Source organism: Bufo bufo, chromosome 5 (assembly GCF_905171765.1).
Source record: "Bufo bufo chromosome 5, aBufBuf1.1, whole genome shotgun sequence".
NCBI lineage: Eukaryota > Metazoa > Chordata > Amphibia > Anura > Bufonidae > Bufo > Bufo bufo.
The window spans coordinates 220,212,410-220,227,308 of record NC_053393.1 but is presented as its reverse complement, the minus strand read 5'-3'; the positions used below and the strand labels follow the sequence as shown (position 1 = coordinate 220,227,308).

The window sequence follows — 14,899 nt, the reverse complement described above, 5'->3', positions numbered from 1 at the left end:
CCCACTGCTTATGTCAGGCCTGGAGGCTTATTTATAGGGAAATTGGCATGCCACGTTTTGCCTGAAAATTGAGAATCATACCCTTGCTTACCTCTCTTGGCTACTGTTCCTTCCTGATTGATCCTGACCTTGATACTTCTGCCTTGGCTCAGGGATTGTTGACCTGGTACCTATCAAACAAAGAATCACCTTTTAAATAATATGAGGTGACTAAACCTTTACACCAATGTGTATATTCCAACAATAATTAAAGGTGGGGTATGGCAAAATTAAACTGTAACTTTTAATAAGATTAGAATAAACGGTGCAACATACAGGCAGGATACTCAGCATAAATTGCTATAATAAATGCCAGCAGTGTAGAAGAGATCAAATTAATCTTACCAGTCCTACTGACATGTGGATACAGTCAACACTCAAAGTTCTGGGTCGAATGGTGATCAATTCCACAATATGGTCACGTAATGGGGGTGCATTGGCGAGTAGAGCTGCAAAGGTTGAAGGCAGGTGTAGACAATCTCCCTATTATATCCTAAATGGATGATGGGTGAAGGTTCTAGATACACCATGCCTAACAAAAACAGAGCATCTGCCTAGATAGGGGCGAACCCGTCTGGAACCTGACCCTAGAACGGCCAAGTCCCTTAATTGTCCCTAATAACACCAGTCCCAACACACAATGTTTCATCCCGTTGAATCATTGAAAATCATCAGGGGGAAAGAGGTGTCTAACCTACAACTACTCAATAAACAGGGACAGTGGAACTCTCGTTAAATATGCAGAGAGGCCACTGGAACCCTCCCTAAGAAATAGGGGGGGGGGGGGGGGGTTAATTAGCCTAAAGCCAGTGGGCAAGGCTGATCAGGAGATGAACAAGACTGCAGGGCATAATCCGCCTCTCACCTGAATGACCTATAGCTAGTGGGCAGGACTGGTGATGGGGCGAGATAATCCTGTTACCCTCTCACTGATGATGGTGATAATAGTGGTTGCAGAAAGCCCTGATGATTCTCAACTAATGGGATGAAATATTGTATGTTGGGAGTGGTGTTATTAGGGACAATTTAGGGATTTGTCCATTCTAGGGTCAGGTTCCAGATGGGGTCGCCCCCTATCAGGGCACGTGCTCTGTGTTTGTTAGGCAGGGTGTATCTAGACCCTTCACACATCAACCATTTAGGGTATAATAGGGAGATTGTCAACACCTGCCTTCAACCTCTGCAGCTCTATCCGCCAGTGCACCCCCATTACATGACCATATTGTGGAATTGATCACCATTCAACCCAGAACTTTGAGTGTTGACTGTATCCACATGTCAGTAGGACTGGTAAGATTAATTTTATCTCTTCTAAACTGCTGCCATTTATTATAGCAATTTAAGTTGAGTACCCTGCTTGTATGTTGCACCATTTATTCTGGCCTGGTACCTACCCTTAGCTCCATTGTGAACTGAGAATTTGAATGGGAAACTGCATACCTCCTTCAGGGATTAAGGGTGAAAAATGGGAAGATTCCTTAGACTCTGCACCGGTCTAGTGTGCCAAACTGATTGTGGCTTACAGAATCCACGTCTCTGGTGAGATACATAACACATATGCTTCATTTCTCATCCACTGCCCCTATCAAAATCTATGGGGCTGTCAAAGATAGCGGAGTACAGTGCATAGAGTTTGAATGGAGCAGCAGTGCACATTTACGACCATTTAAACAGGGACACAGAGCCACTATTCTTGAGATTGGCGGTGATCTGATTGCTGGGACTCCTAACAAACTATCCATTATCCCCTATTCAGACGACAGAGGATAACTAATTACTGGAATACCCCTTTAAACAATTGGGTCAAAAAACAAAACTGTGTTTTTCAGTATCCTTCTCTGAGAAGTCCAAGCTGCCAAGTTTTATTGGTAGATTCATAAAAAGAAGCGTTTAGTGTTCTCAAGTAGTTGGTGCACGATGTATGATTCATTAACAAAATGTACATTTTTTGATCTGACAATAATGAACTGTTTGTTGTATTTAATCACATCCTGTTATGTCCCCGCTCTCTATATGCAGCTTCTCACCTCTTTATATTTTATGCTTCCCCTTCTCTATTTAGCAGCCACTTCCATTCAGACAAGTTTAATTTCTCTCCTACACAATGAGGACATTTTACTGCATCTTTATTACCTGGGCAGATATTTTGTATTTTGGAAATTAACTGCATTTACATATCAATTATACTATTCTTTATGTCTCATCTTTTCTATTAGGACTGCATAAAAGGAGGATGCCTAGTTCTTTATTAGCTTCATAAAGACAAGTAATTCCTATTAAAATGAAACAAACTAGCAATTAGGCTGAGATATAATTGTATGTTTTAACAAAGGCAACCACTATATATTCCCTAAAACGCGTTAGTGGAGACTAGTAGCACATCTACTTAATTTTACAAGTTTTCTTTTCTCTTAAACAGATAACCTATACACATTTATTAAATCACCTGAAAGGGTAATTTAGTGTTGAACCAAGGCGAATGGGCTGATGGAACCACTAAGTTACATCTTTGTCGGCTCACAGAAAGTTCATACAGTTAGTTGTCGTTTTTTAAAATTTATTATGCATTCTATTTTCGTGGAAAGTTTTATAGCCGAATACGTGGCACTCATACAAGTTTTGCAACAGCTGTAGGGCCGCAGGTTGAGCATAGAGTATAGATATTTATACAGCTCCTTTTGAGTTCTATTGCAGCTGTATATATGCATATGTACTTGTGTAGGTGTAATGTGTAGGTGCCCCAATGCTTTTGTCTATACAGTATGTATCTAGTATCTATATAACACTTATTTTTGGTTTATATAATTTTGGGGGTTTTCCTAAATTTTTGTCTATAAATTCACGGTTGGTAATGTCCCTTCTATTTTAAAGATACTTTTTCCTCACGTTTATTAATTTTGTTCTCTTCACATTCTCTATATCTCGTCCGAACCCTTTGAAACTTGAGATCCCCCTACCATCTCTCCCTTTTTCTTGATTCTCTATTTGATAAGTGCTAGGAAATTGGTCTCTGGAATAAGTGCCTTATTCTCTAGGCCTTTGCGGCCCATGGCAAAGCTTCATGCCTTCTTCTTGAATCAACCAGCTAAGCGCATCGAGGCCCTAAGGGTAAGACCGCCGTGTGTTACACAAGACTATATACATCATCATCATCATATAGTGTACCTAGAAAAACTGATGCTGTTTTGAAGGCAAAGGGTGGTCACACCAGATGTAGATTGGATTTAGAATTCTCTTTTGTTCATTCACTTTGCATTTTGTCAATTGATAAAAATAAACTATTAACACTTCTATTTGTGAAAGCATTCCTCAGAATTTATTCCACACCTGCCTACATTTTTGCACAGTACAAATATATATATACACTGTATTAAATTCTTCTAGGATTGGTTATCATGGAAATCTGTGCAGTTTTGCTCAGTCGAGACTGTTATTAACGTGGGTTTCTTTGGCAACCAATGGTTCAGAATGAAAGGGCCGTGTAAGTGGTATGATTGAGATGCAATCTGTACTTCAACTTAGGATATGGGCTTTCTTCACAATTATTTTCTTGATTAGAGTAGTTGCAGTGATAACTCTGGGGACATTCAATTTGATGATAATGCCAATGCCACAATCATAATTACCCGTGTATACTGGAGTTTGGCTTTGTTGTGTATTGTTATTGTTACTGTGTACCAGGATGGAGAATTGTACCTGAAATGTATTACTTGTTGTTTTATTATTATTATTATTCATTGTACTGTGCTGTCTTACAAACCTAAAACCAAGTCCTAGCCTCAATGGTAGTCTGACAAAAGGTAAACACATTTTGCAAACATAATAGAGATTCTTTAAAGGGGCATTCCACTTGTATTTTTTAAAACCCACACTGTTGAGTTGCATTAGGTGTAAAAGTCAAAATCCACATGCTGGCACCATTCATCTTGTTCTGGGTACCTTTGTGATTCTGCTAATATGTGCACTACTTCTCTATTCAGAGAGGGGACACAGGGACTCCTTATTCTTGGGACCACTGGGGAACTAAGCATTCAGACCCCCTGCAATGCCATATTTATCACCTATGCTGTGGATAGGTGTAAAATATTTTTTGTGGGATAATCTGTTGAGTTTTTTTTTTTATATAATCTGCGGGGAGAAATGACTATATGAAGCTCATTTACAGAATCTCCTGGTATAAATGTTCCAAGCATCATCCCCAAACGCGCATAGCCTGAAGTGGTCAGTTTGAGTTCCTACATCCCCAGGGCTATGGTTCTGGATTGTAATGTGGAAAATCAGTCAGTGGTTGCCCTCAGCGTCCTAGTGTTGGTTTTAGTAGGAACTCAATAGTTCCAGTTGATGGGTTGAGATTGATACCAGAACAATGACAACATTTTTGTTAAGATGGATATAACCACTGCTTTCACCCTTCATGCACCCTCATTCCTTGTCTCTTTACATACAAGCTTGGAGACATCTAGCAAGCATATAAGCAGCTGTCGTTTTACTGAAATGACAGGGACATGGGGTCTACAAGGCAGCTGCCGTTTTTAAATTATTCAATCCATCCATAAAATACAGGAAATTGACAAGTGTCTGAAGAGGGCCTGGCCCACACACAGAGAAGCGTGTCATATTGTGGCTCATCCAACAATCATGAGAATGCAGCCTATTATGTCACAAGGAACTGATTCTTTTCAGCTTTCACCCATGAGGAAAACCTCAGTGGGGCTGATTACTATTTAATATCAAATGATAAACATCTTCTTGGTGTGGTCATTTATGAGGGACCTCAGGATTTAGCACTGTAAGGCCTCATGCACACGACCGTTTTTTTTTTTGCGGTCCGCAAAAACGGGTTCTGTAGTTCCGTGATCCGTGTCCGTTTTTTCTTCCGTGGGTCTTCCTTGATTTTTGGAGGATCCACGGACATGAAAAGTGAAAAAAAATTCTAAGTCAAGTTTCTAAGTCAAGCCTTTAAAATGATTGAAAAAAACGGACACGGATCACGGACGCGGATGACAATCTTGTGTGCATCCGTGGTTTTTCACGGACCCATTGACTTGAATAGGTCCGCAAACCGTTGTCCGTGAAAAAAATAGGACAGGTCATATTTTTTTCATGGACAGGAAACACGGATCACGGACGCGGATGAAAAACGGTGCATTTTCAGATTTTTCCACGGACCCATTGAAAGTCAATGGGTCCGCAGAAAAACATGGAAAACGGAACAACGGCCGCGGATGCACACAACGGTCGTGTGCATGAGGCCAAAGGCTCTCATTCTTCATGTTTCTTCATCTTCTGCTTGTAGGAGATCTCCCTGTTTTTCAAGTGGGTGAGAATGCGGTCTAGTTGATACAATGTTCTCCACAGCAGAATATGTGTACTCATCTGGGACATAACTATAGAGATTGCGGTCATACCCAGGCTCTACAGCCAGAGGAGACCCGAAAGGGCACTCTGTCCCGTATGAGGAGACCATTATTATAAATGCATGTGAAATGGAAGCATTGGAAAGAAGATGGAGAAGACCTACTACCTAACACATAATACAAGTCCTCATTGCAAAGGCAGTCCTGCATATATTTTGCTCAGGTGATTGGTACTCTGGGAATTGAGGGCTGTGTTCATAAATCTGATGTTTGAGAAACAGAGTCCTTTTACACAGGCAGATATTTTGCCCAGTAATGGATTAGCACTAGTTACTTGCACTTCCATGCAGAAATTGTTAATATGGAGAAGAATGATCAGCAATGCGGTTGTTCATTCCCCATACAATTTTTAGTCTTTGGCAGCACATTCCCTGTCATATGTGGTGGTGTGCTGCTGACAAACGAGCATTTTTTTTTAATGCTTCATAATAGATAGAATCATCCTATAAATGAGTGCATGTTTATATGGGTGGTGATTGAGTGAACAAATGTTCGTATGAACGTTCATTCCTGATCACCAGCCTGTGTAAAAGAGTCATAATGCTGGCCATATATTAGATATTTTGAATGACCATTTACTAGCAACTGTCATTGTATGTTCGAAATATGAACTAGTGTGGCAGATGCTGACTGAAGGCAGATATGTGTGGAAAAGTAGATCTGCTGTGTATTTTTTTTTCAGGTTCTGTAGCTCAAAAGTTGTTCATGTCAAACAACAGATCTGCATCTTATCAGTGGAAGCCCAGGCCACAGATCATGGCAGAGATCAAGCAGTCATATTGTCTGTATTGTTAGTTTATGGAATTGCCACCCAAGATGGCAACCTTCACAGTCCAACCACAAATGTAAAATTGTTCAGAAATCCTTAAAGGGAGTCTGTCACCAGGAAATTCACCAGGAATGCCTTGTAGAGCTAGCTCAGCTGAATATAATGATACTTTTCATTTAGAGATTTGTTGCTTCGTTCTTGAAAATAAGTACTTTTAATCCATATGGAAATGGGAAGTTAAGTGCACCAAGGGCAAGCCACTCTGTGCACCATTCCTCCTCCTGCTTCCTCTGCCACCTCCTCCCTCTCCTTGATTGACAAAGCCATATTCTTGCAAAGTCAAGAATGAGAGGTAGGAGCAGGCAGGAGAAGCAGTGGTGCCCAGAGTGCACTAATATTGATGACCTATCCTCTGGATAGGTCATCAATATCAGATCGGCAAGGGTCCGACTCCTGGGACCCCCACCAATCAGCTGTTAGAAGAGGCCGGGCACTCTAAGTGCTGCTGCCGCCTCTTCCTGGGCCATGTGACCAATGTACGGTGATGTCAAGTTCAAGTCAATGGGTCTGAACTGCAATACCAAGCACGGCCGCTATACCATGTACAGCGCTGTTCTTGGAAAGCTGCCAGGAGCCTGCAGTGCTCACCCGAGCTCCGGTGAGCGTAGCGGCCCGCTGAAACAGCTCTGAATAGGTCATCATTATCTTTACCCAGATAACCCCTTTAAGGCTATGTTCACATCTGCAGCAGAGGTCCCGGTAAGGCCTTTGTCGCAGATTCTGACCAAAAAAGGACATAATATTACTGCATGCAGCAGTACTTTGTTGGGCATGATGTGGGAATCTATAACCGAAACATAATGGACCCCATTATAATAAATAGGATCCGTCAGCCGCTGTTGGTGTCCAGCACATGCCATATCCGGCACTTCTGCTTTTCTGTTCCTATACTGGAACAAAAAAGCAAAATTTTGCAGATGAGGTGAACCTAGCCTTATATGATGAAAATGTAACCATCATTATGCAGCAGTTCTGATGCTTATCTTCTTTTCACTTTATACTAGGCGTCGGATACTGCTACTGTACATACTATATATCAGTTAAAGGGATTCTGTCACCAGGTTTCACCCCCTCCAGATAAAAATCTGGTTATGTTCAGGGAGCTTTCACGATTCCTAATGTGGTCTTATAAATGTAATCTGTAGGCTCATTTTGCTAAAAAAAACGCTATTACTAACCTGTCATTCAACAAAATAAGGTGCCCAAGGGGATGTAAATGGATCCAAGCTGCCGCCCGCACCCGCCGCCGTTCGTGCCCAGCTCTGCCTTTCCCGACCTCAGCGCCGCCTCATAATCCTGTGTGACGCCTCCGGCTCTCTCTCCCAGGGCTCTGCCTGATGCGCCCGTGCGGACTTCTCCGTTCGGCTTCATAGAGCGAAGTGCGCATGCGCCGGCACTTCGCTCAACCTCTCGATGATCTGCACACTGGCAGAGCCCTGTGCGCATGCGCAAGATGTTAGAGCAGAAGGAGGGGGGAGGGAGGGAGAGCCGGAGGCGTCACACAGGATTATGAGGCGGCGCTGAGGTCGGGAAAGGCGGAGCTGGGCACGAACGGCGGCGGGTGCGGGCGGCAGCTTGGATCCATTTACATCCCCTTGGGCACCTTATTTTGTTGAATGACAGGTTAGTAATAGCGTTTTTTTTTAGCAAAATGAGCCTACAGATTACATTTATAAGACCACATTAGGAATCGTGAAATCTCCCTGAACATAACCAGATTTTTATCTGGAGGGGGTGAAACCTGGTGACAGAATCCCTTTAAAATAAACGACAATATACAGCAAATGTGGAGTATACAATGATTATTGCGGGGAAAAAATCAATATTGTGAAATTGTCTACCCTTCCTGGAACCTGAAAAAAAGCATCTCCTATCTTTCGTTAAAGGTCGGGTGGCAGTAATAGACATTAAGGAAGATGAAATGTGCCATTTGGCATTTACCTCTGAATAAACCTGATGATTCAGTGTATTATCCTATATCAGACACAGCATTAATCAGCCATCAGTGCATCATTTCCATCCAAACAAAGGCCAGCAAGTCCCTCAGAGCAAAGAGAAACCACATTCCGTCAATGTTTCCCACACATCTCTCCTGTGCAACCTTTAGCTAGATGGCCCATGGATTTCCCATACCGCTGGAAGATATTGCCAAGATATTATGCGCACTGTGTGTGAAAAGTATTATCCTGGATTTATTATTGTATTGCTGAATGCCAGAATGGCTCACTTGACATTTTTACGGGGCTCTAGAGTAAATGGATGACTTGCTTCTTGTGAATTTGTTTATATTGTTTTGTTTGCGCTTTTCTTTGCAATTATCACCTACGTTGTGATTGATATACCATACTGATCCATGAAAGTCAATGGAGTAGAGGGGAGCTTATATTATCAGTGTTGTCCATTGGAACTGAGCACCTATAGCCCGACTTTACCCTACTTTCCATTATCACTGATTATATGGAACGTGTATACATTAAAGAGGTTGGCTCATCGTTAGGTTCTGCCTTCAATGTCAGATAGGTGTGGGTCTCATCTCTGGGACCCATTGCTATCTAGAGAAAGAGGCCCCTGAAGTGAAGAACACACAGTGCATGCGCAGCATGCTCTCCACTCATTGCTGTGTGACTTCTGAAAATAGCTGACCGATCACGCTTGCCATTTTTGGAAATCTCAGAGCATTGAATGGAGAGCGCACCATGCAGAGGCTCATGGGCCCTGGTGCAAGAGTTCAGGCTTAGGCCCCCCTTCCCTCAGTGCTTTGTGGCCAGGGGCAGGGGTGCACATAGCCTGAAGCAAAAATTTAAATGGAACCCCCCCCCCCCCCATGCCAAATTATTGACCTAACCCTTTCCTCCAGCCAGAGGTGTAACTTGATCAGCATACACTTTTTATAATACCAGTGTCTTCTTATGCGGCACAAGGGTCTTTGGGCCCCCTCAGGTTCCTGGGCCCGGTAGTGATTGCTACCTCTGCACCCCCTATAGCTACGCCCCTGGCACCATTCAAGCACAGCCACCTCTCTATTCACTACTACTGCTTAGCTATTTTCAGAAATCCCATAGCAGGGAAATGAGGGTGGCCATACATGCACAGCTGCTCTCTTTTCACTTCAGAGATATGCCATCAATGTCCCAAATGGGAATACCCTTTTAATCATACAGTAGTATAAATATGGCAATGGCATATGCCAAAAGCCGGGTATGTGCAAGCCAACAACCTATCCATGAGACAGATACAGTCAGCATACCTTACAATGGCAGCCTTGTGCACTATGAGACATACAAGACCAGCTCTCTATCCAAAAAGGAGAAAGCCAGCAAGCCTCAAAGTTGCTTGATTTGAGTTGGGTGGCTTGGGGGACCTGCGCCCCTAGATCATTATCATTAGGGTGACAAAAATAGTAAAAACATTTTTTGGATGCCAGTTAACACTTCTCTAACTGCTTAGGAGGGCTGCATAAAAAATTTCAGTTTTCTAATTGTCCTAACATTATATTCAATAACCTTTCTATACTGTTTTGTCATGTAAATTCAATTGCATAAACTTGGGCATATGGGAATTGATTCCATGGTAACAGACTACAAACCCCTGTGTGTAGTCAGATCATGCAGTCCCTCTGAACTCTCCCCTTGTTCACCTACAGATAGTAGGAGGGGGGAGTGGAGTCTATAATCATAGAGGCACATACAGTAAGTCTGTATAAGAGCTGCATTCACAGAACATTAAAATCTATTTAATAAAGTTTTTTTTTCGCAAAGCCATTTCATTTTTATAGTTTACATATTTTAGTGTGTCGGAGTACACATTTTCTTTAACATCGTGGTCCCACTAAGTTACCAGAAGCATTTCTGTGATAAGCGACACTATCTTTCTGCTGCAAAATTCTTGGTAAGACTAGGTGACAGTGACTTAAGATAACCGAGAAAATAGTTTCTATTGATAGCAGCTCACTAAGAAGCTTTTTTTCTTCACATTCCCAGAGGCAGAGGTCAGTTTGCTCCTCATAAACAACTGTGTAGTTCTAAGCTTAAGCAATTTGTCTGTCTGTAATCTTGTCCTATGCCTTACATATAGTACATTTTGTAACCAACAAACTCTAACAGGGTCATTCTTGCTGCCATAAAGGTGTTTGTCCTTATGTAAAAGAGTACAAAAAAGTACACGCAGAGTAAAAGTTGGGATTGTAAATATAAGAATAAAGACATTTTGAAAGAAAAATCTATGGTGAATTTAATTAATGTTAAATAGTCTAAGTTTCTCATAAAAATGCTTGGGAGATATGGAGTAGGCGCTCTTCACGTCTTTTGGTTTGGAATACCAGTTGAGTACTGAGTCTTTTATTATTTTATCTCACATCCCATCTCATCCCAGAAAACAGCTTTAAAGCTTCATTCATATGACAATATGGCCGTTATGGATTCCGCTACCACAGACCATAACTTATGGTTCGTGGTAGCGGACTCCATAATGGAATTCTTAGATAACCCGAACCTTGTACGCCGAACATGAAAACACAAGTTTGGTCATCCCTAGTCATTAACACTATTCACTATGAACTACTGAAGGCTGTTTTACGCAGCCCGGGAGGGAAGTGTTGCCAGCAGCAGATCTTTATTAGACACCATGATCTGCCGCCTGCAAATAATAATTTTTTAACCTGTCAAAAGATTTGGATTGCCCGTTCATCGGGCAATTGGCAGCAGTATTACACTGCAATATGATCACTAACGAGCATTCATGTGAATGCTTGTTAGCGATTTTCTGCCCAAAAATTGGGCAGTGTAATACAGGCTTAAAGAGGTATTCCCATCACAGACAATGAGAGCATGTCGCTAGGATATGCCCCCATTGTCTGATAGGTGCGAGTCCCTCCTCTGGGACCCACACCTACACCGAGAACGAAGCAGGGAAGGTAATGGAGGGCACACTGCGCAAGAGCAGCCACCCTCCATTAATTTCTATGGGGCCGTGCTCAGCTATCTCTGTCCGGCCCATAAAAAATGAATAGGAACGGTGGCCGCGCAAGCGCGTTATGATCCCATTCACTTGTATAGGGAGAGCGCCAGCCACCACTCTCCCCACTCCGTTCTCGGCGTAGGTCCCAGAGGTGGGACCCACACCTATCAGACAATGGGGGCATATCCTAGCAATATGCCCCCATTGTCTATGATCGGAATACTCCTTTAAGTCTAATGTATGGTTTATTGCTCTTATCAAATATCCATCCTATCCTTCACAGTCATGTCCTTGCTCATTAATAGTGCTTTCTTTCCATCCTAGATAACATCAAACGAGAAGCATTTACACAGTATGAAGAATGATGGGGATCTTCTTATCCACACTCTTGAGAGACTCACGCAGGATTCCAGGTGAGTTCCCTGAGGCAAACAGGAATTTCCACACCTTAGAGAAATCGCTCAGTGCTACACACCAAATAGGTTTAGAATGGGTTTCATTGTACCTGCAATAGACTTCACTGATAACATTTAGGAATTGTGTTTTGAAAATTAAAGTTTTTCATGTTTGACAGGACATTATCACTTTTCAGTCATGATTGACATCTAGGAGGGATTTGCTGGATAGCGCTGGAAGGCGACAAAAATAAATCAAAATATCACTGTAAATGCAAGTTCTTGAGCTGTCCTATTCTTCTCTCACTTTGAATTCTATTCAGACAATTCTAAAAAAAATAATTTTTATTTTTTTGGTGGAAACATAAAGGTTTTGAACATGGTTTGGATTGGAATCTTGTTTGAAAAACTAATTTTCTAGTGTCCTGTAACGGAATTTTGCCCTTATCTATTAGAGTGGCTTCAAAGGATGTCTTACTTTTGAGGACCCGGCAAGTTTGTAGATTGGACAAACAGCCCATATATATTTCCGTGAGAACTGTCTAATGCTTAAAGATGACCTGTCACCTATCTGACATGACTATGTTACACTACTAAATTATTTTATTCCCCATGCAATAACGATTCTGAAGCATCTTTTCATATAACTCCATGTTGTTCCGTTCCACAGTTATTGCTACTAGAATTTTATTAATGGATCTGCATCTGGGTATTAGTAGTTAAGGGTGTGATCCCTGCACAGTCTGACACTGTACAATCAGTGCAGCCAGTATCGGGCTGTGTAAGGACACCCCCCCCCCCCCCCCCAACTGGTAATAGTGCAGATTCATTTATAAACTTCTAGTTGCAGTAACAGAGGTACAGAGCAACATAGAGTTATATGAAAATAGGTTCCAGAATCATTATTGCATGGGGAATTCAAGTACTTACTAAAACAGACATGCCAGGGGTGGTCCTCTATCATTTTTCCTGTGATGGTGCTGCAGGAAAATGGAACATTTGCAGCCACATATTACAGCTGATTGCTCTGGCTCATATCTGTAGGATACCCCATGATCAGCTCATTGCTCGATCCTGAGGGCACACAATCATTTAGTTTCAAAACATATTTATTGGTTTGATGGCAAAGATGGAGAACATGTACATGGTATATAAGAGTACAGAATGGGTGATCATAGTTCTCTAGTAATATTGAATAATTATCAAACATAGTTTAAAGAAGTACGAAGTAATAAAACATAACATATGTAGTACAGTAGGAACCCTTCCAACGTCATGAGTTACATGAATAAAATAGTACAAAGTAAAAAGGGTTCAGCTCTCGCGACTTTTCCAGTCAGAAGAAATAGAAAGAATAAGGGTGATGGGGACAAGCAGGTATGTCTTCCAGGCACTAAAGCACCTATTTAGAGGGATAATAAATACTGGTACAGTTTAACCAGGGGTTCCATATTTGCGAGCAACGTTCCCTAGTTTAATTGAAAGTGGCATTTAATTTTTCGTATAAGGCAATTTAGTTGACTCTGAGGATCTCTGCTGATACTAAAAGAGAGGGAGACCGCCACCTGGACGCGACATGAATCCTTGCAGACATCAGAATGTATTGGAGAAGCTTATAAGCAGTGTTGTTGAATGTTGGCGGTTTAAGGCCTAGCAGATATACAGGTGCCGACAAGGGGAGGTCCTTGCCGAACATCTCAAATAGTCCTCTTTTGATGTTGGTCCAAAACCGTCTCACTATGGGACAAGTCCACCAAACATGAAGGGTGTTGCCGGTTTCTCGGCAACCTCTAAAGCATAAAGGAGAGACCATTGGATAAATGAGGTGCAATCTAGAGGGCACCATATAGACTATGAGGTATCTGTAAAGAAGTCTACACTAAGGTGACCTGCCAACTTCCCTTACTGATCGTCGTACAACACCCAAGCTCTATATTTGCAGAGCCTTTCAAACATTGTGAAGTCTATTGTGCTGTTTGTTGAGACCTGGGAAGATAGAAGATGGAAGACTTGAGTAACCCTAAAGAGTTCAGAAGTTGGGGGTAAGAAAGTAGAAAGGAAGTATGCTCTGGACACGAGTTTAGAGTTGAGTAAGAAGTCACCAATAGAACATAGCTTAGTATGTTTCCACCAAACAAATGCTGTTGGTGATAATCTACACACAATCATTTATTACCCTGTAGTACTACAATTCTGCACTTCATTTTACCTATTCAACTTCTCAAGTTATTTTTTTTCCATAGTAGAAAATCATTTTGACTTCTGTTGTATAGAAATAGAGGGATCAGTCAATCTTTTTTAGGGCTTATGCACACGACCGTTGGCTGTTTTGCGGTCTGCAAATTGCGGATCCACAAAACACAGATTCCGGACGTGAGCATTCCGATTTTTGCGGAACGGAATGGCCGGCCCCATAAAATGGACAAGAATAGAACATGTTCTATTGTTTTGCGTGGCCCCGAAATGGACATAGGGATGGAGACAGCCCATGAGTGTGCTGTCAGCATCTTTTGCAGCCCCATTGAAGGGAAGGGGTTCAAAAATATGTTCATATGCATGAGCTCTTAATCAAATATAATAAGTAGTTTAAATATAAGACCAACAATCTCCCCTCCCACCCCTCAGCACAGCCGGCCGGACAAAAAAAATATTCGTGGTAAGTAAGTTAAGATTTCATGGGCAGATTTTCATTTTCATAAATGTAACGCCATCATTCAGACATCTTGCAATCCACATTAAACCAATTAGCTTTCTCTCTGTCATGTCACATTTCAGGGACCTTCATTACAACCGTTATTTATTATTTTAAAGCAATGAAAATGAATACACATTATATATTCATTTAAATTACCATTGTGTGTCTACAGACCCATGTGTTCCCATGGTAACAGACTACAAACAGATCCTATGTAGTCTGATCCTACGGTTATACTATGTTCAATTTGTCCGTTACTTCTTGCTAATCTACCAAATGTACATTGGCAGTCATTGACATGATTCTGCATAGGAGCTGTAGGCTCAAAACAGTAGGATATTTTCCTACAGAAAGGTATATTTTTTAAACTCAATATTCATGGAAAGCACTCTTTTTTGTAAGAATTTTGGGCTTTTTTTTTATTTTGGCAGTACTATGCCATTGAAAATATTGTCTTCCTGAAGCAGTCAACACAAATGATATTGTAACACCTCCTATATAGAGAAGTAATTTGTTGTAATTTTACTGCTTCATTCAGGGGAAGATGTTACCCCAAGTTGATCCTCAT

The 14,899-nt window shown here is 41.5% G+C and overlaps 1 protein-coding gene across 4 annotated transcripts in view; it reads left to right on the top strand.

Annotated features, from left to right (window-relative positions):
• Window positions 1-14,899, top strand: part of ULK4 (unc-51 like kinase 4) — an 837,710-nt gene that overhangs the window by 762,777 nt on the left and 60,034 nt on the right. For all 4 annotated transcript variants that reach the window (XM_040432903.1, XM_040432904.1, XM_040432901.1 and 1 more), the window contains exon 36: window positions 11,566-11,654. In XM_040432903.1, coding sequence (XP_040288837.1) covers window positions 11,566-11,654 — 89 coding nt within the window. The remainder of the gene's footprint in view (window positions 1-11,565; window positions 11,655-14,899) is intronic.